This window comes from Tachysurus fulvidraco, chromosome 8, assembly GCF_022655615.1.
Source record: "Tachysurus fulvidraco isolate hzauxx_2018 chromosome 8, HZAU_PFXX_2.0, whole genome shotgun sequence".
NCBI classification, from domain to species: Eukaryota; Metazoa; Chordata; class Actinopteri; order Siluriformes; family Bagridae; genus Tachysurus; species Tachysurus fulvidraco.
This window is the reverse complement of record NC_062525.1, coordinates 24,662,767-24,688,171: the sequence shown is the minus strand read 5'-3', so window position 1 is coordinate 24,688,171 and position 25,405 is coordinate 24,662,767. Positions and strand designations below refer to the sequence as shown.

The 25,405-nt window shown below is 42.6% G+C and overlaps 1 protein-coding gene across 2 annotated transcripts in view; it reads right to left on the bottom strand.

The window, feature by feature from the left end:
* ace (angiotensin I converting enzyme (peptidyl-dipeptidase A) 1) overlaps nucleotides 1–25,405 on the bottom strand; it is a 40,550-nt gene that overhangs the window by 1,419 nt on the left and 13,726 nt on the right. The window contains exons 1-24 of one of the 2 annotated variants that reach the window (XM_027163214.2): nucleotides 16,292–16,788; nucleotides 12,554–12,724; nucleotides 12,290–12,377; nucleotides 11,695–11,838; nucleotides 11,393–11,584; nucleotides 11,216–11,313; nucleotides 10,840–11,009; nucleotides 9,700–9,923; nucleotides 9,458–9,602; nucleotides 9,240–9,338; nucleotides 8,869–8,991; nucleotides 8,558–8,769; nucleotides 7,460–7,599; nucleotides 7,215–7,373; nucleotides 5,937–6,024; nucleotides 5,346–5,489; nucleotides 5,050–5,241; nucleotides 4,234–4,331; nucleotides 3,934–4,103; nucleotides 3,622–3,845; nucleotides 2,581–2,725; nucleotides 1,713–1,811; nucleotides 650–772; nucleotides 324–511 (exon numbers count right to left, since the gene is read on the bottom strand). In XM_027163214.2, the coding sequence (XP_027019015.2) occupies nucleotides 324–511; nucleotides 650–772; nucleotides 1,713–1,811; nucleotides 2,581–2,725; nucleotides 3,622–3,845; nucleotides 3,934–4,103; nucleotides 4,234–4,331; nucleotides 5,050–5,241; nucleotides 5,346–5,489; nucleotides 5,937–6,024; nucleotides 7,215–7,373; nucleotides 7,460–7,599; nucleotides 8,558–8,769; nucleotides 8,869–8,991; nucleotides 9,240–9,338; nucleotides 9,458–9,602; nucleotides 9,700–9,923; nucleotides 10,840–11,009; nucleotides 11,216–11,313; nucleotides 11,393–11,584; nucleotides 11,695–11,838; nucleotides 12,290–12,377; nucleotides 12,554–12,724; nucleotides 16,292–16,501 (3,646 nt within the window). In that variant the 5' untranslated portion in view covers nucleotides 16,502–16,788. Of the gene's footprint in view, nucleotides 1–323; nucleotides 512–649; nucleotides 773–1,712; nucleotides 1,812–2,580; nucleotides 2,726–3,621; nucleotides 3,846–3,933; nucleotides 4,104–4,233; nucleotides 4,332–5,049; nucleotides 5,242–5,345; nucleotides 5,490–5,936; nucleotides 6,025–7,214; nucleotides 7,374–7,459; nucleotides 7,600–8,557; nucleotides 8,770–8,868; nucleotides 8,992–9,239; nucleotides 9,339–9,457; nucleotides 9,603–9,699; nucleotides 9,924–10,839; nucleotides 11,010–11,215; nucleotides 11,314–11,392; nucleotides 11,585–11,694; nucleotides 11,839–12,289; nucleotides 12,378–12,553; nucleotides 12,725–16,291; nucleotides 16,789–25,405 lie in introns of those variants that run through there. The other variant, XM_047817300.1, reaches the window with a different exon arrangement.

Sequence of the window (25,405 nt, the reverse complement as noted above, 5' to 3'; positions counted from 1 at the left end):
GGTTTTAATGTTATGGTTGATGTGTGTTTATTGCTGGTGTGTGTCGTGTGTGTAATAGTAATGTACGAGAAAATAAGGAATATCACAGCCAATAAAATCACCTTTTCTCTCAAGATTTATTTCAGATCAAAGTAAGCTGTGCAGAATTAATCGGCACGAATAAAGTATTTCTGATCTTTTAAAATAATTTTTATATGATTCAAAGACTAGATGCAATCAAAATGACAATCACGACTTGAGTGTTGGTCCAGATTGGGTATATTTTTGGTTGATTTTGACCCACACATGCAGAAGGATTTAGCAAACTCAGCTTTCACACGTACACATGGTTGGCGTCCAGCTGTAGTCCGGCCAGCCGAGGATGTCTTGGTTCTTCTTATTCTCCTGCTCTAGCCAGGTGATGAGGGGTTTGAAGTACTCCATTAGAGGCTGTGCAGACATTATGGGCTCACCGGTGATCATAGCCATCGCCTCGGGCCAGGGCTTACTGAACCCCAGCTTCATCACGTCTCTAAAAAGAACGAGAGTCGTTACAAATCTGCCTGGTGCGTTATTTTACAGTTCCGAAGGTACAGGTGTGTTAAGCTTGTTATCCATCATGGGATAAAATCTATAAGACGTATAGATGAGATGTGTTTGTATGACTGACCCCAGGAGTTTTCCTGCTTCTTTGGACTTGTAGATGTCACAGTTGTGGAGCGGTCCAGTGTGACCTGCGGCTTTACACAGAGCCTGATGGAACTGGAACTGGATCACAAAGCTGACGAAGTATCTGTCGCAGAAAAGCACGATGATCGTTTAGAACGAATAAAACAATTTGAAAGGACATTTTAAAAAAAAACAGGATCGCTGTAAATTTACAGTATTCGGTAAACACCCTTATGAATACCGTACTTAAAAAACTGAAGTTTAAGGGCCTTGCTAAGGGGCCCAAAGTGGGAAGCTTGGTGGTCATGGGACTTGAACTCCTAACCTTCCAGGCAGCAACCCAGGGATGTAACCACTAAGCTGCATCTATATCAACAACACTAATAAACTTAGAGGCACGGTGGCTTAGTGGTTAGCACATTCGCCTCACACCTCCAGGGTTGGGGGTTTGATTCCCGCCTCCACCTTGTGTGTGTGGAGTTTGCATGTTCTCCTCGTGCCTCGGGGGTTTCCTCCGGGTACTCCGGTTTCCTCCCCCGGTCCAAAGACATGCATGGCAGGTTAATTGGCATCTCTGGACAATTGTCCGTAGTGTGTGAGTGAATGAGAGTGTGTGTGTGCCCTGTGATGGGTTGGCACTCCGTCCAGGGTGTATCCTGCCTCGATGCCCGATGATGGGTTGGCACTCCATCCAGGGTGTATCCTGCCTCGAAGCCCGATGACGCCTGAGATAGGCACAGGCTCCCCGTGACCCGAGAAGTTCGGAACATGCTAACCACCAAGCCACCGTGCCCCCCATGTTGGAAAGTTGCTGTGGTATAAAAGGACTTATCGCAGTATGATAAGTTTCATATCACATCCCATGTTTTTTTTCTTACTTATGTAACTGATATTTTGAAGGGATTTTATATGACCATTTGATCACATCAGCAATCAAACCAGAGATTATTTTATATCACTGTAAGACCAAAGGACACAACAGGGCCGATAGCACATCCATTGCTACCTAGCAAACAAATGACAATGATGATGTTGGTTAATCATGAAAAGTTTACAGTATGTACCTGATGTAGGGCACATTGGCTGGGATGTGGAACTTTGCTCCAGGGTCGAAGTCTTCCTCTGTGCGGGTGACGGGTGGGCACAAGCCCTGGTACTTCAGCCTGAGAGATGAAATTGTAACATGATAGCAGTTAACACAACACATCCTGAACAGCACGTTGAACCACGTCCCTATTGCCCCTTTTCCACCGAGGCAGTTCGAGTGCTGGTTCGGAGCCTAATTTAGAACCAGTTCTTTCTGTTTCGACCGCCAAAGCACCGGCTCCGAACCAGGAAAAGTGGTTCTTAAGTAGCACCAAAACGTTGCTGGTCTAGACTTAAGAACCGCTTGCGTCAGGAGCTGTGGGCGGGGCTGTGGGCGGGGCTACTGTTAGCGCATTTGATAATGTACCTTAAGTATACTAATGTTTAATACACTTTTACTTTACCGTGACATGATACATTATCAGCACACATGATAGTAGGTAGCTACATGCTAAGGCAAAATTTTTTTCTGTGTTAATGATAAAATAACGTTATGTACTTTATCGATTACAACCTCCGTTTATACAGATTACACGGAGCCGCACGTACACGTTTTATTCGCCGCGTTTGGATGTTAATGTAGGTTCACAAAGCCATGAGCATTAACAGTAAAGCAACATCTGCCATTGTTGTTGTGTTTGTGTTTGTCGCTGCTGCGCTAACGTCGCTGGGACACGTGACACGTATACAGTGACGTCACACTCCGCGCTGTGATGCTCTCTAGCCGGTGGAACCAACTTTGAACCAGCACCAGCGCTAGCTCTGAACCAGCACCCGATTCTTTCCGGTGGAAAAGAGGCATATGAGACTGATAACTCCTGTTCCCAGTGTCCCACCCAGTCTCACCTGAGATTCCACCACTCCTTGTTGTACTCATCACTCGATATCCTGCCATCGAACACCTTCCACCTCCACTGGTCCATCAGGTAGCCGAACGGCAGGAAGGCGATTTTATCCAGGGCGATGCTCATCAGGAAGTTTATGGTGCTCTCTGTGCATAGATTAACACTGGATATGATTTGCAGTTCAAATCTTACTTGCTGTCTTTCATTCATTCATTCATTCATTCATTTTCTACCGCTTTATCCGAACTTCTCGGGTCACGGGGAGCCTGTGCCTATCTCAGGCGTCATCGGGCATCGAGGTAGGATACACCCTGGACGGAGTGCCAACCCATCGCAGGGCACATTTGCTGTCTTGTAAAGTCTAATTAACAATACATATCAGTAAGTGTGATATTTTTTATATGAGAACACAGGGCTGGTCCTTTGTTTAGTTGCAGGTCAACTCCTGAATCCTCTAACAACCCTGTTTGTAGGGACACAAAACAGACTACAACCAGGATCTCCCAAGGATCATTGATGCCCGATGACGCCTGAGATAGGCACAGGCTCCCAACTGAGGAGGTTGGGGTCGGAGTGCAGGGGCAGCTATGATACAGCGCCCCTTTAGCAGGGAGGGTTGTGGGCCTTGCTCAAGGGCCCAACAGTGGCAGCTTGGCAGTGCTGGGGCTTGAACCTCCGATCAACAACCCAGAGCCGTAACCACTTGAGCCACCACTGACCCACCTGACCCACGCCTAATGACATAAGTATCTAATCGTACCAAGCCTTATTATCTTGTGCACTGTTATTCTGGTTTTGACTCTCATTTGGAATTTGTCCTACTACTGAATAAATGTTTACAGATCATCTAACCTTCTACATCTTATGCCATCTAGAACATGCGATTCAGTACAGAATCGGTACGCAGTTAAAATCCAGATGTGCTCCACGGATAAGCAGTCTATAACGTTACTGTATTGGTTCTCTCTCTGACCCAGTTGGACCTTTCAGTCCATGGATGAAAATCAGTCAGGTTCAGACACAGGTTCTCCGAAGAGCTTACCCTGGTTATCCTCGACTTTGTTGAGCAGGCCGATGGTGTGCAGGTGTTTGGGTGTGGACACAGACAGCGCCAGGACGTCCCCAATGGCCTCGTGGAATCCAGGGTTAGCGCCATCACGGAACGAGATGGGCTGATCCTTGTACTGCAGGAAATACTGCACGTGGCCCATTTCGTGATGCACCGTAATCAGGTCATCCATGTTCACCACTGTGCATTGTTTAATCCTGGAAAGAGTCGCATCAGATAAGCGTTCTAAACATTAACATTAGCAAACGTTCCCTCCGTTCCATTTCCCTCTGAGCTCGTTCATACCTGAAGTCTTTACGATTGTAGAAGTCCCAGGCTGAGGCATGACACACCACTTCACGGTCTGCAGGTTTCGTCAGCATCGACTTGTCCCAGAATTCCTGAGGCATAGCTTCCAGGCCCACTGACGTGAAGAAGTTGTCGGACTCCTGGAACATCTTCAAAGCGTCCCAGCCCTAAGAAAATACCTTAATAGGTCACACTCTGGGAGCTTTAATCACTTCCCTTCTTTATTTCTCTTATGGATTAAACCAAGCTCACCAAAATCTGCAGCTTGAATAAAAAGTCAAGAAAAAGCTTCATCACCTTTTCTATCATGGCTTGTGTGACGTCCACCTGAGCGGCATCAGGATACGGGTTCACCAAGTCCATGATTCCTGACCAGGTCTGAGCCCACATGTTTCCTGAAAAAAGATTGAAAGACAAAATCTAGTGTTAGATCACAAAAATAGGTCAGCGTCTGTCTGTGGAGCGTCGAGATACATTTACATTTACAGCATTTAGCAGACGCCCTTATATCCAGAGCGACTTACATTTTTCTCATTTTTGTACAACTGAGCAATTGAGGGTTAAGGGCCTTGCTCAGGGGCCCAGCAGTGGCAGCTTGGTGGACGTAGGAATCAAACTCACAACCTTCCGATTGGTAGCCCAACACCTTAACCACTAGGCTACCACATCCCATGTATGCCACTGGGTATTGAATTCCGATTTCACTCAGCCATGTGGAAGCACTGTTTGTGTGTGTGTGTGTGTAAGAGAGAGAGAGAGAGTGTACTCTCACTCACTCCCACACACACACACACACACACGCGCGCGTACTGTCACGCTTGACGGTTTTTGAAAGCACATTAAATCCTGCCGACTCTTTTGGAGTTGCCGCGGCAGCAGAATACTAATGCGCATATTCATAGGAAATATGGAATACATATTCAGGCTCAGCTTCAAGTCCGATTATGGTGGATCTCTTCACAGAGCTCAGTCTAAAGCAAGCCTTTCTGTAGATCCTGTTTCATTGACCAGTCATTATTGCCAAAGGCTGTACAGATTTCTTTTTGCTAGAACAGTTCTCCGTCGTTCCTAATGCCGAGATCCGACACGTGCGTTTTTACGGGTAACTCGTACCTAGTAAATGTGCAGGAATGGGCCCTTTCAGGTTGATGCGTTCCTTTCCATACTTTTTGAAGAGCGCTCTCCGTACGTACGCGTGGAGGTTGAGATAGAGCGGCTGGAGCTCTTTCCACAGTGCCTCCAGGTCCTGTTCGAAGGTTGGCGTTTCGTACAAAGAACGCCAGAAAGCACCGTTGTCTGCATGACCTGTCGAGGAACGAAGGGGGTTTTTTGTTTATTTTTAGCCTTAATAAAGAGCAAACTACATTTTTACTGTATTCATACTGTAGCCTTCAGTCGGAGCCATTTACCGTTACTCCTGGCAGCTATGTTGGCAAGCTCGACGTATCTCTTGTAGCTTTGGCGCAGTTCTCTTCCTGAAGCATTTCGCCAGCCTTGCCAAGCAAACAGCAGCCTGTCGTAGTCCCTGGACTCAGCCATGATCTGATTTAGGTCTGAAAGAAAAACGTCCGACCGTCAGACCAATAGACTGTTTTTCTTTTTTTTGTACCAGTTCAAATGCAATTTTTCAGTTATTACTTTTTTTTTTTTTTTTAGTAAATTTGTGTAAATATTTTTGTAAGGCGTATTTTCATTACAAAGCGCAAAACACGTTCCCGACGCCACTCCCAAAAAACTCCTTATAAGGTAAGGTCACGTTCACAGAGGGCTCGTAAGACAAAACGACAACTCATGGTGAGAGAAAAGAAAAGGCATGAAGACGTGAATAAAAAAGTGGAAGTTATTTTGAATAAATTTATCAGTGTAGCAAAAGTTTTTCTTCATCAGCACTAAAATGTCTTGGTGGATGAATCCGTTCATATCCGGCGTGATAAACGAGGGCTAGTCCAAATCCCAGCGTGACCCTTTCTCATGTCAGGAGAAATACAGAAAACACTCACCTGGATCTAGAGGTAGACAGTTACCATTATCTTCACAGACTTTAGCTACACTGTACGTGGTCTCCATGGAGGCCAGCAAGTCATTGTACTATAAAGACAGAGAGGAGAAAATATTAGGATCGGTCCAGATATAATGGATATTAAGTGAAAGTCCTGAAACTCTTCTTCCTTCCTAGATTACAAACACATTCTCAAATACAGTTTTTACTCCTAAACCCTTCCTAAGCCCCAGACTAGAGCTCTGACTCTACAGCCCCAGATCTCTTCTCGGAGGTAAAATATGCTGCCCTTCGGTTATTAGGCTAATTATTAAACTAATTGGTCCTATAAAAATGTGATGATACCGATATTTGAATTAATTATTTCACAATACGTTCTTTTCTAAAATAATTTTGTGTTATTTGTTTTTTTTTTATTATTACAGACTGGAAACAGCCAGTGATGTTAAAACAGGATAGATAGATAGATAGATAGATAGATAGATAGATAGATAGATAGATAGATAGATAGATAGATAGATAGATAGATAGATAGATAGATAGAATAATTAAATAAATAAAGCTGAAAAAAGGCAAATTAATACCATGATAATAAATAAATAGATAGATAGATAAATAAATAAACAAACAAACAAATAAATAAATAAATAATGCTGAAAAGGAAAAAATAAGAACAATTCTAGTTTGCTAATAAATAACAAAATATACCCTCTATTGCATCAAATAAATAATACAATTTCTATTTAAAATATAGTTTTTGTAAATGTATATTTTTCTTAATTTCAGCATTATTTATTTGTTTACTTGTTTATTTCTACATTGTGTTATTCATTATTTATTTGTTACTTATGATCTTTCTATCATTCTTGTTATATTTTTCCTTTCAGCGTTATTTATTTATTTTATTTGTTGGTTTTCTTTTGAAAGTAAAAAATAAAAATAAATGAACGTTTGTAGGTATTAATAAATCGGCCAGGTTTTTAATTACAAAACTACTCTATCTGCATGAGATACGTGCCCCCCCCCTCTCTCTGCCCCCCTCTCTCTGTCTCTCTCTCTCTCTCTCTCTCTCTCTCTCTGTCCCTCTCCTACTCTTTCCGTCCCTCTCTCTCTCTCTCTCTCTCTCTCTCTCTGTCTATCTCTCCCACCTCCCCCGTCTCTCTACCCCCTCCCCCTCTCTCTCCCTCCCTTTCCCCCCTCTCTCCGTCCCCCCTCTCTCTCTCTTTCTGTCCCTCTCTCTCTCTCTGTCCCTCTCTCTCCCTCTGTCTCTCTCTCGTACCTCTATCAGTTGGGCATCAGGAAGTGCAGCTCTCTCCAGATCACTGAGCTTCTTCAGGATCCTCTTCACAGAGGCGTCCTGGAAATCAGTAGTGTCGTATTTGCGAGCCTCCATCCCGTAGGTCTTGGTGTGATTGGCCATGTCCAGGTTCTTCTGCAGCTGATTAGCACAAAAAAAAAAAAAAAAAATACGTGTAAGAACACGAAGTAGATGCAGTGAAGCACTGTATAATGACGGGAACTCACCATAACCTGCTTGTTTTTTTCATTGATGTCGGTGTTGTAGGCCCACGAAGCCTCTGTGTAAGCGTTCCACACTTCCTCTGCTGTGGAGTTGTATTCAGACAGGAACAGTTTTGCTTGTTCCTCATCTGTTATTTTGTCAGCTGTGAATAAAGAAAATTTTTACACTGTTGTAGTGGGTGCTCAAGATAAGATCACTACATGTATGAGAATTAGATTTGTAACCATTCACTAGGTTCAAATGAATCAAAAGATTCAAATAGGTTAAATGATTCACGTGATTCAGTCTGTGTCCTCAAAGTGATTTTTAGAGTTAATAAAGAGTCTCGAAGATGACAAAAGGTGTATAACAAGACAGAATACAAAATATACTACAATTTTAATAAATCTCATATATGGTCTTCGTATTATCGGCTATGGGCTACAGAGCGACACGGTGTTTTGTTTCCGAGACATAAAAATGTGTCCTAAACCACCTCTCGTACCGTTTCTCCTATTCACACTGGAGCTGACATAAGATCAAGATGCTAACATGTTAACCATATGCTAACACTATGAAAACAAAGACACATGCACACAAATAAAACACACACAAATAACACACACTGTCTGCTGCTGTAAGACAGCCTTTCCTGGCTGATTCAATCCAGGTTAATGAAATCAGTGTGATCAGTGAGACGTTCATGGCTGCAGATCCAAGACCACTGAGTTTGGAGGAGGAAACAGGATTTAAAAAGAAAGTTCTGCATACTAGTGAACCTGCAGGACTTCCGACACACCCACTACGGTTGCCAGGTTCATGATTTCTACACCAGGTTCAAAGTGTTTTGAAACAAAATTGTGGAATTTATGGTGCGAAGAAAAAGAAGAAGAAGAAGAAGAAGAAGAAGAAGAAGAATGAAGAGACTCCCTTTCCAATTTTCAAACCCCTTGTGCTAGTTTGAGAAGGTTTTGTGCAAGATTTAGTTTAAGTGGATGTTTGGTTTAAAAAAAAAAAAGTCTACCTAGAAAATAGACAATTTTAACAAACACTAAATTGTATTGAATTTCCATGTAATATATCGTCATCGTTCCACCCTGATAGTTACACTTAGAGCTTACCGATGTCTTCTGGGTAACCTAGTGGAACAGGAGGCATCCAATCAAAGTCGGGCCAGCCGAGTGTTTCGCCTGACTGCTTGTTCTGTTCTTCCAACCAGGTAGAGATGGGATTAAAATACTCCATGAGAGCATTGGCATCCATTTTGTTTGTGCCCAAACTCTCCTGCAGCACCTCAGTCCAGATCTTTGATGAACCAGATTTCATGATTTTCCTTTAGAGCCAAAGCAAAGCAAACACTTAAAAAAAATTGGAATTGAATTGAATTGAACTTCCTGAGATATTCAAGCAGGAATTCTGGACTAATACATACTCTAAAACAGCCCCGGCCTTGTGTGATCTATAGATGTCACACTTATGCAGTGGTCCAGTGTGTCCAGCTTCCTGGCAAAGCTTCTTATGAAACTGGAACTGCAGGATGAAGCTCACAAAGTACCTAAAAGACACAAATTTAGACCATATATCCACTTATCTGTTCTCTTGAAGTGATCAGCTCTAATAAAAATAAAGACGCAGTAGACCAGCGGGGTCCAGTTTTATTCGGAGAGAGGCCCGATGTGGGTGTAGGCTTTTATCCCAACCAAGCAGAAGCTAAACCTGATAGTCTTAGGACATTAGAGAACATTACAGTGTTCAAATAGAGAAAGAGTGAAATCTTCATTGGAAACTAGATGATCATCTCACCTGATGTATGGAGTATTTCCTGGAATATGATATTTTGCCCCAGCGTCAAAATAATCGTCTGACCGTCTTACTGGTGGACAGACACCTTGGTATTTTTTTCTATGAAATACAGACATGAGGTTTGTGAGAACATTTACAGATAGAGATCATCTATACTGTATACTGTATAACGTAGATATTGTCTACATCATCTGTGGGCTCTGCTGCAATTAACATACCTGAGGTACCACCACTCTGAATTGTAGTGTTCAGGTGCTGTTTGTCCACTGAACACACCCCAGCGCCACTGATCAATGAGGTATCCGAAAGGAAGGAAGGCGATCTTCTCTAACGCCATCTTTAACAGGTAATTGATGTCGGTTTCTGGAAAACACCAAATCAGTCATTAATTATATTTATCCAATTTAATCAATACCTTATTGAGTTTTGTTGATTATTTCTAAAGGGCTTCTATAATTACCATAGTCATCGGTTAGAGTGTCAAGCAGGCCAATAGTGTGCAGATGTTTGGGTGTCGATACAGACAGGGACAGCACGTCTCCGATGGCCTCATGGAAGCCAGGGTTGGCTCCTCGCCTAAAGCTGACCGGCTGGTCTTTGTATTGTAAGTAATACTCTACATGACCCATCTCATGGTGTACAGTAAAGAGCTGCTCCATTTTCACGGTTGTACACTGTTTAATCCTGCCAGGGATAAAGATGGAACCATTGGGATGAAGTATAACTTATCATAGAATTACTAAAAATGTCTTTTCACACTGATCTTAACTCTTTTGTTTGCTGGTTTTAACCTCAGATAGAGGATGTTTCACACTGAGGCAAAGTTAAAAACACTTCACATCACATGCCAAAAGTGTGTGCCGTAGCAAGAGGAAAAATGGGACACAGAAAAATTATAGGAAGACGTATACATCAACGAATGCCCGGTCAACTACATGCCAGTACCTGCATGGGTGCAGAACAACATTAACTGTCCCTTTTTATTGTCACTGATATAAAAGTGTGAGACAGCAGTTTCATGCTGGATTTATCCGATCATATTGGTTAAGCCAGGGTTTAGGAATGTACAGTGTGAAAAGCCAGGATTCAGGGGGTTCCAAGGGGGTTCCGAGGTTTTTACTATTTCACTTGTGAAAAGCCCTAATAAAATATTTGCAGCTCCTATGAAAATATTTTGGTTGTTTTTTATTTTGTGAAATGAGATGTATTTGGGGGGCACGGTGGCTTAGTGGGTAGCACGTTCGCCTCACACCTCCAGGGTCGGGGTTCGAGTCCCGCCTCCGCCTTGTGTGTGTGGAGTTTGCATGTTCTCCCCGTGCCTCGGGGGTTTCCTCTGGGTACTCCAGTTTCCTCCCCCAGTCCAAAGACATGCATGGTAGGTTGATTGGCATCTCTGGAAAATTGTCTGTAGTGTGTGATTGCGTGAGTGAATGAGAGTGTGGGTGTGCCCTGCGATGGGTTGGCACGCCGTCCAGGGTGTATCCTGCCTCATTGCCCGATGATGCCTGGGATAGGCACAGGCTCCCCGTGACCCGAGAAGTTCGGATAAGCGGTAGAAAATGAGTGAGAGAGAGAGATGTATTTGATAATGAAACGTTACCTAAAGTCCTCTCGGTTGTAAAAGTCCCACGCAGAGGCATGGCATACCACCTCTCGGTCATCAGGCTTCTCCAGCATGGACCTATTCCAGAACATGTCAGTCATCGGCAATAGACCAAGAGTGGTAAAGAACTCTTCAGCCACTCTAAACATGTGGGTGGCGTTGTAGCCCTGTGAAAAGGACAATTTATTTGTCAATGCCCTTTCTTCATTCTCTACTAATCTCTTTGTGTATACCAACCCTTCTCTTGGATTTGGGATTTCCTACCAGGCTTAGCCTAACTTTTGTGACTAACTTGCGTGATCTAGCTTATCATTTGACGCCCTGGATGGAGGACAGTTGTCTCCTCAAAGTTTAATGTAGATTACTAACTTACTTGCGCAACCATGTTGTCAGTCACGTCCACGTTGGGCTTGTTAGGGAAAGGGATCATCAGGTCATAGATGTTGTTCCAGCTTTGCGCCCACATATTTCCTAAAGAACCCAACACAAACAAGATATTTCAGTATAGTTCTTCATGTACAAAGCAAGTTCTGATACTGTAGAAACTGACCGAGCAGATGGGCCGGGATGGGGCCTTTGAGATTGATGTACTTGGGGCCGTAGAAGTTATACAGCTTTCGACGTACGAAGGCATGCAGGTTCAGGTAGAGGGGCTGCAGCTGCTTGAACAGGCTTTCCAAGTCCTCCTTGAAGGTTGGAGAATCGTACCAGGAACGCCATTCAGCCCCAGTATCGGCAAAGCCTGGAGACGCGTGAACAAATGAACATTTCGTCTCATCCTGGAACATTCTTTTTTTTGTCAAACATTCAATTTCCACCTTGTTTTCTCTATATGATAAATGAGATGCTCACCATCCATAACGGAGGCATGGTTGCTCAGATCGACAAATTCAGAGTAAAGGGGTTTGAGTGGTAGTCCAGAGTTGTTGTGCCAGCCTTCCCAGGCATAGAGTAGCTTCTTGTAACTTCGTGACTTGGCCAAAATATCTGTCAGTTCTAAAAGTAAAACATAAATTAAAACACGTGCAAGAAACGACGTTCTGTGGAATCACTAAAGTCTCTAATTTGGTCTCAAAGGTTGGTGTCATCCGGATATTTTTATACTTGAATGAAGGTGTCCTGTAAACGTATAATTATCATGCGTCTATGTTAAAATTAGCATCTTGCCCCTTAACTAAGGAAATGGGTAGTTTCGGGTTGATTTTGTGCTATTCCACTGAAATGTTATGAAAGAGTCAAGCATTACGCTTCTTCCTGTGTGTGTGTGTGTGTGTGTGTGTGTGTGTGTGTGTGTGTGTGTGTGTGTGTGTGTGTGAGTTACATGCCACTTAACTTTTCTCTCATTCCCCTATTATATCTCAGAGAGATAACACCAAAGAACTAACATGGGATACTGAACATTGCAAAAATATTATGTTGTTTACTAAAAAAGGAGGCATTTACTCACCAGGCTCTAAAGACCAGCAGTCTCCTGGATTGGGACATACCTTTGCGGTGGAATAGATGTTGCCCATCTTACTCAGAATTAAATTGTACTAAAAAAACAGAAATAAAAATCACTTTCTTTGGAACTGGATGGAAGTGCAATAAGTTTTAAGCACAATCACAAGACTGTGATATGCGAACGATATACAGCATGACTTATCTCTGTCATCTGTGTATTTTGTTATTCAGACCAATCACGTTAGCACTAGTTTTAGCACGGACTAACCCGCTCTCGCTCGGCGGCAGGGAGGTTGGCGGATCCCAAGACATTAATCTTCTTGATAAGGGTCTTCAGTGTCAGATCAGTAAAGGTGTCCATGAGTGTTTCATTGAAGGTGTCCTTAGCCAGCTTTCCCCATGCTTCTGTGAAAGCTTGCTTCTCCAGTTTCGCCAGCACCTTTGTAAAACATCAGAGAAAAGTGGTGCTATTAATGTGCCTAAAAAAAGGTTTTACAGCAGTTTCAGCCGATGAATGAACCAACAAAAAGGAAATTAGTATCGGTTCCTGTTGTGGCACTCAGGGAACTCATCCTAATCCTGTGTTTGTGTCTGCTTTGGTTTGTTCATCTACAGTATGTCTCAGAGTGTAAGTTAAGACCTGAATCGGGTGGATCTGTGTAACCTAACATAAGCTAAGCTAACCAACCACCCACGATATTTACATTTTTGTATCGAAAGAGACAAAACAGTCTAAGCTTATTTCTATCCTACTGAATGAGCTGAATAGGAAGAGCATTTGGCTTTTGATAGAAAGACAGAGAACCAAGTTAATGGATATTTAATACTCAAGGGAATCATTTCATTTACACTGCCAGGAATACTGTTATTGCAAAGAGCCGGTAATCTGAGATAAAGCTTTCTAAGCACTTATGAACCTCTGATGTCAAATTCTTGACAAAAAGGATAGACAAATATTTACAGGAGATCGCAATCGGACATTTAGGAAGTTGATAGCATACACGCAAAAACAGGATTCCTACATCCTGCTGTGATTTGCGTGAGTGACCCTGGACTCCATCTCCTCTTAGTTTAACTGAGGAACAAGCTTTATCTTTATCCTGCACTGAGGCAGCATCACTCATAATTCACCACTCTCCTTTCACCATCTTTGACCAAAGACGACCGCAGATCTTTGAAATCTTGGTTATCTCCACCACTGATTAACAAGAGGAAAGAAAAAAATGACAGTCTGTAAACATTAACTCCGGCCTCGCTTTGACATTTCCACACTCACAGAACCATCGCCATGTATTTCCTTTGACCTAAACTTCTGGGAATGATAAGCATGGGCATATTTTCTTTTATTGTTACTTGACCACATGGAAATTGTAATAAAAAAAAGGTTAGAAACTCAAAACAACGTCTGTTTTACTAATAAAGTTCAGTTTACCATAAAAGGACCTCACTGATATAGATAGAAGAACGGAGGCATAGAAGCCTTTATTATCGCCAAATATACGTTACAGCACAGTGGAATTCTTTTCATTACATACCCCAACTGAGGAAGTTGGGGTCAGAGTGCAGGGGCAGCTATGATACATATCATGTATCAGGAGCAGGGAGGGTTGAGGGCCTTGCTCAAGGGCCCAGCAGTGGCAGTTTGGCTGTCCTGGGCCTTGAACCCCGATCCTCTCCGATCAACAACCCAGAGCCACAATACATTACTACTATTACACAATTTCTAATTCTTTTCACGTCTGCCTCTCAGTGTTAGACAAATAATTCTTCTCCTTCTGTGCGGATAGTCGATACCTGATGAGTCAGGATGTGATATTTCAGCTTTCACTCTGTTGTTTCACAGCATCAGCACTTTAAAGGGTGGTCTCTCTCTTTCATGGAAGTTTTATTAGAGACTAATTAAAAATCGTGCATGATTATTTTGTTGGAAGTGGTCATTTAGCTATTTACCCTATCTGTTGTGCTGGATCATGTTGGTTGGTTGGTTGGTTGTTTAGATTGTATGCTAATACTTGAGATGAAATCCCACCCCCTGCTCCACTAAACACGTCAGCTTTAAATAGAACTTTTTAGAGGTGCATTAATTGAGTGGTTATTGAAAACAGGGATCCTACAGTCTCTCCCAGGATTCTGGAGGCACATAGCAAGGGAAACCCTGGGTGGAGTGCCAAACCATTACAGGCCACAATCACACACACACAAACACACTACAGAAAACCTACAACACGTCATAGTACCGGGGATGGAAAACAGAGTACCCAGAAAAAACTTTCGAAGCATGGGGAGAACATGCAAAATCTTCAAACCCTCAAGCTCAGAGGTGTGAGGAAAAGCAATAAGCCACCTTTTGCCCCTCTGAAGCACTGATGAGATTATGAAAATCAAGAAAACACAAGATATGTTGTGAAAAAAATAAGAAAGATAAAATCCAGCACAAAAGATCATATCAACTAACTAAGTCATCGTCATTTTCTAGAGAAAGAAAAACATGTCACAACCTATATGATTGGCCAATGACTTGCTGATATTTTGTCAACAGGATGCCACGTTTCTCTACATTTATGACTAACCACTAGCTCACCATACAGTATGTAATTATCTCATTTAAGCTACAACAGAGATTGCATAGTACTTAGCACCACAACACTAGTGTTGGGGGTTCGAATCCCACCTCCAACCTGTGTGCTTGGAGTATTGCATGTTCTTCCTTTGCTTCATGGATTTCCTGTGGGAACTCCAGTTTCCTCCCCTAGTCTAAAGACATGACTGGTATCGCTAGATTGTCTATAGTGTGGATGTTCCCCGCCTTGTACCCCAAGACCCTTGGGATATAGGATCAAGGTTCCCTGTGACCCTGTGTAGGATAAACACAACAGAAAATGGATGGATGGATGGATGGATAGATGGATGAATGGGTGGAGGGACTTCCCTTTATCCAAGTCAATTAGGTTTCTGGGCCATGAAAACATGTGACTGGGCAGTCTGATGGGTTACCTAACATATTAATATTGCCAAATCCTGTTGTAGTATCCTGTCTAATCAGACTCACTTCAAGATACGAGATGGTTAGGAATGAACTTCTGTGTTCTTTTCTTTTGGTATGTAGCCATTGGGCTTTGTTGCTTTTACATAACTGTGTTTCTTTGGTATGAATTCAGCCCCACGCCTCTGCTCAGGACAAAGGCGCTTTGATCACCTCATCCGATCTTTCCAAAACAATAGACATCACACCAGGCGAGCCGCAGGTTAGGCTCAGTGCACCACATGCCTCTCTTTGGTTTGGTTCTTGGTTCTAAATTTCAGCTCTCTGGAGTGTCCTGTCAAGTTCTAGGATGAGGGTCTGGGGTCAGAGTGTGGTCACACCTGTTGGGCGTAACAGGGTTGGGAAAGCTGTGTGGAAAGTGAAGAATATTTGACAGGAACACAGTGCGTGTTTGTGTGTGTGTGCGTGTGTGTGCCTGTGTGTATGTGTGTGTGCTCACTCTTTAAGAAGTAGGAAAGCATAATCCTCTGAATGATGATGAGAAGCACATCTTTACTTTCCTGGCTTTATACAAAAGCCCACGTCTATATCACCATCGCTGTAAATCTAGTACAGTCTTGGCACTGTGATTTTGGACAGTTACGGCAAGCATTCTGTCAGACGCTGATAGCATTACATATTGAAAAGCTATTTCTTTCCTTTCCTGACAGCCTACAGAAGACATTAAGCTTGCTCATTGCTTATTTTCCATGTTCTGGTTAAGTTAATTATAGGTCGTTGTGATGTGTTGTGATAAAAATACCACCATAAGGAAACCATAAATGTGTGTCATTTTATTGCCACCCATTACATCAGGACTGCCATCTGGCTATAGTGGCCCTGCAAATGTCGTTCATAAAGCAGCCGTCATGTCATCTCATAATGTAAGCTTTTGAGGACTCTTTTAAACCCAGACACATGTGACACATAACTTCTAACAACAACCACAATGACAGAGCATCTGACATGCACCATGACTCATACCTGTTGCTGGGAATTGTGGTCCGTCAGATTGGTGTTGTACTCCCAGTTCGCCTGTGTGCTATAGGAGAACACTTGTTCGGCAGTCGAGTTGTAATCACTCAGAAACCGAGCCGCCTCTGCCTCTGTGGACTCGTACTTCCCAGGCTGCCACTCGGGTCTCAGAGCCCCCTCGGCTCCGACGAGAGACAGCAGCAATAAGGCCCAGAGCATTGTGGGTTCCACGGAGTGGAAAAAGTGCCGAGAAACTCCAAGCAAGATTGAAAGCTAAAAATAAACCTGGTTGCTGTGTGAAGACCTCTGCAGAAGTGTGTCTAGGTGCGCACACCTCTGGATGGTCCTTTCAAGTGTTTTTTTTTCTCTCTCTCACCTCTCTCTGTCTTTTCTTCTTTCCCCCTTTCCCCTGCCCGTCTATCAGTAATTCAGACTCAGAACGCTCGCAGCCGGTGCCTTTTAAGTGGAGTTTAACCCAGCCCACACTCTCTAGCTGCCTTCCCCTCACAAGCTGATGGGAAAGGGTTCAATCCTTCCTTTCACACCCCCTCCTTCCTCTCCCTTCTCTCCTTCTCTCCATTTCTCCCAAATGCCCACCTTCCTACTATCAAAGCTTCTTCTCTCTCTCTCTCTCTCTCTCTCTCTCTCTCTCTCTTCCTTACACCTACCTGTCTATCCCTTCTGTTTGTGCTGGATAAAAAACGATAATGGAACCCTTCTGAGCCTAAAAGCCCTCACTACAGCAGCTGCTATTGACGATAATGGTGTCACAGGCAGAAGATGAGCCGTGTGCTCTGTGCACTCGTTCCTCAATCACGGCACTCAGGAGCTGTCAAACGGCTCATGCTCTCACAGCTTAAAGTGGAAGAGGGGAAAGAGTATGGAATGTGGATTGGAAAGGAGATACAAAAAAAATAGAATGATAAAGATAAGGAGGGCGTTGTGTGATTTCTCGGGCAATTTTTTCCCCTCTCAATGCCATTTGGGGAGACAAAGCCTTATCGGCTTTCTACACACATTAGGTTCCAGTCAACTTAAGCGGACAGAATAAAATCCAAAGGTCTTCCTCGTAACACATTTATAATCCTTGCCCCCGGTTTCAAGTATTAAGTGTTGCGAGAATAGAGTCAAACAGAGAACAGTCTCTTCAGTTTACTCTAAAAGATTATTTCTGCCCAGCTAAAGATGACACAGTGGAAATGAAATAACCGTTAAAGAGATCGATAGTCCAATACTCCTTAGCGTGGTCTGTATTTGCAAAGCCACAGGAAGCATAACAACTGGCTGTCAATTGCAGAAAACTGTCTGTCTCTCAGCAACAAAGTGGTGTGAGCTTGTGGGCAATAGAGCGAAATAAATTACAGCGAAGAATGAAAGACCACAATGGAAATGAGATTCATTGTATTGGGTCATATTGGCTTTGTGATAACAGAGAAATTGCAATTATTGCAACAGCAATGAAGAATGTAATGAGACTGAAAGCAATTTCTTCCCTGCACTGGGTAATGTTGGGGAAAAATGGAAAAACAAAATGTTATACATTCATGCCAAAAAACAAACCCCTGAGCCCTGTACACGAGTCACAACTGGAGTTTTTTATAACCCAGTCCATACCCTGTATAGGGAATTACCATAATTATGGCCAGTTGACTATTATCCATGAGAAATCACTCTCAATCCTCAAGAAAATTACGTGAGGTTTTTGGTTTTTTTTTCTTTTTGGACACTGAAGTGCTTATTCAGTGTAAAACCACTCTATTCCACTCTATGGTGCAAGCTTAAATCTTTCCATTTAGTCAAACAGACTAAAAATGATGATTAATAACATGATCCCTGTGGAGAATTTGAGCTTGGGAATGTGCACTGCAATGGCTAGTGTCTATACCGGGAAATATTGACAGGCAAAAATAAAGTCAACTTACACACTAATCCACAGTAAAACCACAGACTTAACCATCTGATCATCTTAACCTGACTGGAGAAAATCCAGTTGCTGGATAAATGGCGACTAAAGCATGGCTGGTCCATTACGAAGCAGAAGTTAGGTCATGTAGGTACAGTAGTGATGCCAATATAAATATGTATTATCTCAAGAACATTGCAATAGAAGTCTTTCACCTTGAATAGTATTTCATCCATCAATTTTCTGTACCATCTGATTTACACAACCTAGAGAATATCCCAGGGGACTTGGTGCACAAGGCGGGGGACACCATGGGCACCAATTGGACACCAATTGCAATCAGATACACACTCTATGAACAAATCAGAATCAATCAAACAGCTCACAATCCTTGGACTGGGGGAGGAAACCAGGGTACCTGGAGGAAACCCCCAAAACACGGGGAAAACATGCAAACTCTTCACACACAGCTTGAATGCAAGTATCGAACCCCCAAGCCTGAAGATGTGAGGCAAACACTTTTAAACCACCATGATAATCACAAGGTAGGTAGTCCATGGATTCATGCCAAATTCAGACCCTATCATCATACTGCAGCAATACAAGGCAAAGTCCTTGCAATCTTCAGTCTAGTTATAATGAGTCTGTGGTGATTGTAACTTCAGACTCCTGTGGTTCCAGAAGTGGTTCCCAATGGAGTGGTACCCAATGAAGAGGCACCCAACCGACTGACACACAAAGGAGTGGTACCAATAGAATGCTGCCACTGGAGTGGTTCCCAATGGAGTGGTACCCAATGAAGAGGCACCCAACCGACTGACACACAAAGGAGTGGTACCAATAGAATGCTGCCACTGGAGTGGTTCCCAATGGAGTGGCACCCAACCGACTGAAACCCAAAGGAGTGGTACCAATAGAATGCTGCCACTGGAGTGGTTCCCAATGGAGTGGTACCCAATGAAGAGGCACCCAACCGACTGACACCCAAAGGAGTGGTACCAATAGAATGCTGCCAATGGAGCGGTACCCAATGAAGAGGCACCCAACCGACTGACACCCAAAGGAGTGGTAAATAAAGGAGTGGTACTGTACCAATAGAATGCCACCACTGGAGTGGTCCCCAATGGAGTGGTACTCTGTGTGTTTCTTACCAGTATATTTGTGATTGAGATACCGTAGTCTTCCCATGACATAGAAACTTCTGCAATCTCTAGCTTTCAGTTAACTACCAAGGATTAGCCACTGGTTTAACTTTAGCAGTGCAATGGTCTAAAATTCACACAAGCTGCATAGTAGCTACTTCCCTGCTCAATGAAACTATACTATCATCTCATGCGTAAGGCCTGAACAATGACCTCGAATGATCCGGAGATTTGGATTGCACGCAATTTATGCCTTGGTTCAAAGATAACACAGAGGTTTAACACTACAACAGATGTTCTGTTTTGAACAGCAAGCAAATTTTAAATTTCACATACCCCAAAAAGACACACATGGAGCATATAACATTCCTCTGATCACATAGTTCATCATTGATTTGGCTAAAATCCCATATGCAATGTGTGTATTGCTACATCGGCGAGAATGTTTTAGAATCCATCCGTGGTTTTAGTGTGAGAAAAGAGACATCATAACTTAAAAACCGCTGACAAGATTTCAATCAACTCTCCACGGAACAGAGATCATAAAATGACGCAAAGCAGTTCTGTGAATAATGCTGATCAACTTTATGAGTCTGTGCTATCAAGCATATCTGCTGTTGTGTTGCTCTGTTTAGCAGTTAATAGCATGTTTATAACCACATATCTTTACAACTTCTACTAATGAACTAATTTTTTTGCTATTGGTTGCAAATAAAAGTTGATGAATAACTGATTAATTTTAGTTAATAAAGTAATTAACATGTGCCAACATCATCAATGCACTTTATCGATCAGTGTTATCACCTCTTATGAAACGTAATTGCGCAATCTGGATGTTATGGGACGTAAAAGCAGTGATATGGTGTACCGTTTTAAAGAAATTAGAATTGGCACGATTGCTTCGTGGTTAGCACGTTTGCCTCACACCTCCAGGGTTGGGGGTTCGATGCCCGCCTCCACCTTGTGTGTGTGGAGTTTGCATGTTCTCCCCGTGCCTCGGGGTTAGGGTTAGACCCTAGACATGCATGGTAGGTTGATTGGCATCTCTGGAAAATTGTCCGTAGTGTGTGATTGAGAGTGTGTGTGTGTGTGTGTGTGCCATGTGATGGGTTGGCACTCCGTCCAGGGTGTATCCTGCCTCGATGCCCGATGACGCCTGAGAAGTTCGGATAAGCGGTAGAACATAAATGAATGAATGGATAATTAGAATATTAGAAGAACTAATATTTCCGACCTTCTGTAGTCACTGATACGGTTTTGATGTAAAAAGCACTATGTTAAGAAACCTAGCAGGTCAGACATCTTCATCATGGCAGTAATAAAACCAGGGCTGCAAAACTTTAATTGCTTTATGATACGTTTATGAATGTATTTTTTTTTTTGCCCTACAACATTTTTGCATTAGAATCTATGAGGCAGTCTAAAGCAAACTATCGCATAGTCCTTTTATTTATAGCCGTTATAGCTTTGTAGACTTATAGCTATGTTTCCGTATACTCATGGTGTATAAGGATGTTGATGTGGTTTATCGTGTCTAAAATGTTCTACAGTACAGTATCAGTCCAAACTTACATTTAAAAGGAAAATTGCTAAGATTTAAAGAATGTAATTGTATATTTATATGATACAATTCAGGGGACAGGTGGCTTAGTGGTCAACATGTTTACTTCACACCTCAGGGGTTGTGGGTTGATTCCCGTATCCATCCTACTGTATATGCATGGAGTTTGGATGTTCTCCTTGAGTTTCAGGGTTTCCTCCAGCTTTCTCCGGCCTTGTTTCCCTTTATCAGACTCCATGTTTTTTTGCAACCCTGCGTTGCATAAATGGTTAAGAAAATCAACGCCCTATTACAGAATTAATTTTTTTTGGTAACCATAGAGAAAAAGGAATGTGAATTGAAGAAAAGGAATGGTGAACATATGTGGTACTCATTAATTTCATTAATTTGTGGCAAACAGCTTATCTTATATGCTTCAGGACCTGAGTTGATATAAAGAACATTATGGACTTGCATGTTTACATGAGCAAGACTCCATGCTTCCTGGGTAATGTATGTTTCCATTGTTTTCCTTCCTGGAAAAAGAGATTTCTCCTGCTACCAACCAATTAGGAACCCTGTCACAGCCCTGACCTATTTGGTGCCCTTAATGAAACATTATTTAGCATTTCTTCAGCCACCTAACATCATTCTTGCAGTGCAGAGTCGCATTTGACAGATGCTATATAAACAATGGTAATGCAGATAAAACTGAGTTCAAAGTTCGGAAGGAAAGAATGTACGACTAGAAGCAGGGGTCAGTGTTGATACTGTGCTCCAGTCATCCTCTTTGTACAACAACACCGTATATTTCTGGGTACTATTCCATTTTAAACCACATTGATTTTATTCGTAAACCAATAAGTTTGTAAAAATGCTCTCCTATTTTATTCCAATATAAATGGAAGCCGGAGAAATAGATAAACTTAAGTATCTGAGTGGGGGGCATGGTGGTTTAGTGGTTAGCACATTCGCTTCACACCTCCAGGGTTGGGGGTTCGACTCCCGCCTCTGCCTTGTGTGTGTGTGGAGTTTGCATTTTCTCCCCGTGCCTCGGGGGTTTCCTCCGGGTACTCCGGTTTCCTCCACCGGTCCAAAGACATGCATGGTAGGTTGATTGGCATCTCTGGAAAATTGTCCGTAGTGTGTGAGTGTGTGAGTGAATGAGTGTGTGTGTGTGCCCTGCGATGGGTTGGCACTCCGTCCACGGCATATCCTGCTCCCCATGACCTGAGGTAGTTTGGATAAAAGCGGTAGAAAATGAATGAATTAATGAATGAATGAATGAATCAAAAGGATCTGAGTGACTCTGACCAATGACAGCAGGTCTTTTGGGCTGTTGCCAGGATGCAGTGGTTAGTACCTACCAAAAGAGGTCCAACTAAGGACAACTGGTGAAATGGCCAGTCCTGGGTACCCAAGACTAATCAATGTGATGTTGAGCAAAGGCTAGCTAGTGTAGGAATTGCTGTTCTAAACCTTGGGTCCTAGCACTCATCTGGATGTTACTTTGACACATACAACCTACCTAAACATTGCTGCAGCCCAACTTCTTCCTACAGTGATAATGGTATTCTCCAATGGCAGTGGCCTCATTCCAGAATTGTTTGAAGAACATGACAAAGAGTTAAAGGTGGCAACTTGGCATCCAAATTTTCCAAATCTCAATCTGATCAAGTATCTGTGGGATGTGCTGGACAAAAAGTCCAATCCATGTAGGACCTCACAACTTACAGGAGTTAAATGATCTGCTGCTGAAGATTTACAAGGTTTAGTAATCAGTTGAGTAGGTTATATGACTTTGGGCAGAAATCATGGGTTCAACCACAAGATTACTCTGGCAACCGCAATATGCATACAGTTTCCCCACTAGTTTTGTTGCTTACTGGTACAATGGCAAAAAGTCTTGAATGAAGAAATTTTTAATTCTTTATAGAATAGAACTTAACATGAGGGACTTCACATGAGGGTAAAATCTCACCAGGCTCTTAGAGGATCATGGCATATGAATACCCTCTCTTCAGCTTGTAACAGGCTTATGAATCTCCAGCAACATGCCATGAATCCTCATCAGGATACCATGCATGGTGCTGTGGTGTTCTGCAATGGTAACAACATACATCATCAGCATACACTGGGACCTACAGTTCCTCCAATGGCTTGTAGTAGAGTTAGTATTCTAGGAACTAGGCTATGATGAACATTCATGAACATTCTATATCTGAGTTTATACAAATGTCCATGTTCACCAATTTCAAAAGTAGAACTGTGTGGAAATGATTCTGAAGTAAACTTAATGGGGACAAGACCCTGAACGTCATTTCAAAACTAACAGCAGAACTGAAGTTTGGGTTAGGGTTAGGGTTAGGGTTAGGGTTATATGTAGGAGCAAATACAGAGAGTTAGGCTGAAACCCGTGTCCTCCTTTTTATGGCTTCTGGAAAGAGTAACCCTTGCACACACGGTAAACATGATTTATATTAATCCACATTGGTGAGAGCTTCCCCATGTACAGTGTCCCACTGCCAGAATGAGATTTCACTCAGCAATGTCAAAGAGTTTCAGATTGGAGTAGTGTCTAACAAACTGACAATATTTGACTGAGATCTTACAACATAGATCTGTGGAATTTAAAGACCGTAGTGTGTCTAGATTGTGTTTTTGATCAACATACATCTGGAGATTGTAAAGCGTTTTGCAATACAAGTGTCAATGCCAAGCATGTGGCCTAGGCCGATTTGTTTCTAATACTAAGCCCAAGCATAGTATAAAACATAATCCATAACCTCTATTAATGCTCTCACTGAAGTCTTTAGTAGTCTTTTGACAACTCTTTTGCAAACAAAAGAGCACAGTGCCATGGGTTGCATGTTAGCATTTCTGTCCAAACTGTGCCTCAGATTCAGATTTGTTTCCAGATGGTGCTGAAGCTGGAGTAGAACATTGTGATGTTAGTTCATTACCAGCCTCTAAAATATCTCCCAGATGTAGCCACAGAAATAAAAAATCTGGTCCTGGACTGTATTTAAGGTCCCAAGGTTCCACTGCGTGCAGTTTAAAGGTTGGTTGTCAATATTTATTTTAAAAAAATGACTCTTTCTTGGCCTCTTACTCTGTTTATCAGACTATCAAAGCAGCAGACATATAGTTGATGTTCGTCCCTTGGACTTTGCTTTGGGGGTTTTAGTCTGCAATTGCACTGGCAGCACTAGTACCAGTTCTTAGTGGAAGTAACTTGGCCATACTCTCACTCTCACTCACTCATTATCTACCGCTTATCCGAACTACCTCGGGTCACGGGGAGCCTATGCCTGTCTCAGATGTCATGTACAAGCTGTAGATAATCACTGCATTCGTTAAATGCTAATATTTGGGTTTGCAGAGTTTTGGCCTTGGTACATTCATTCATTCATTTTCTGCCGCTTATCCGAACTTCTCAGGTGTCATCGGGCATAGAGGGAGGATACACACTGGACGGAGTGCCAACCCATCACAGGGCACACACACACACTCATTCACTCACACACTCACACACTACGAACAATTTTCCAGAGATGCCAATCAACCTACCATGCATGTCTTTGGACCGGGGGAGGGAAACCCCCGAGGCACGGGGAGAACATGCAAACTCCACACACACAAGGCGGAGGCGGGAATCGAACCCCGACCATGGAGGTGTGAGGAAAACACTTGTCAGTATGTATCTCAAGACCTGCTCATCTTTAGATAGCAGAGGAACTGCAGAGAGAAAACAAACATATCAAAGATTAAGCCTGAAGATCCAGCCCTGGGGTGTTGTGTTAACAATCTGTCTAATGTAGTAAGCGGGTCATAAGCACTGTTTTTACACCCTAGCGACATTTAGCCACGGGTCTACTGGTCGGTATGTGGAGATACTGAGCAGAGACACTTAGGGAAGGTGTCCAGAGGACAACACTATTCCAGCCCCAGTGTTAAGCATTAGAGGTCTGATTAATATACTGTAGAAAGTTCAACATCGTGTAGCAGACAGTGACAAGGGAGACACACTTAATCAATGTTAGCCATGCTGAGTCACTGTTAGTCAGGAAACTGCGATGAGCTGTGAGACTGAATGGAAGTGCTAAAATAAACACCCCTGTGGTAGAGATTATGGGGGAATAGTGTTGGAAAACAAGTCTTACATATTTACAAAAGAAAGGGAAATAACTGCTGTATCTCGACGGTATTTAAATCACATACTATATCATACAGTCTTTTATGACTTTTATGACATTTCTTGGCAAAAATGATCTGAGGGCTGAAACAGAACTGATTTGTTAATCAGTAATAATCATAAAATCATTTACTGTATGTTTAGCATGCTAATCATTTAATAGTCAATTATGTTGTTCTATAATGTTTTTAGATTTTACTTAATATCTTTGGAGTAAATTGTATTTTTAGTTACAATAGATGATAATGTATTTGTTCTAGAGGTGATGTGATGTGATGTGTGGTGGCTTAGTGGTTAGCACGTTCGCCTCACACCTCCAGGTTTGGGGGTTCGATTCCCGCCT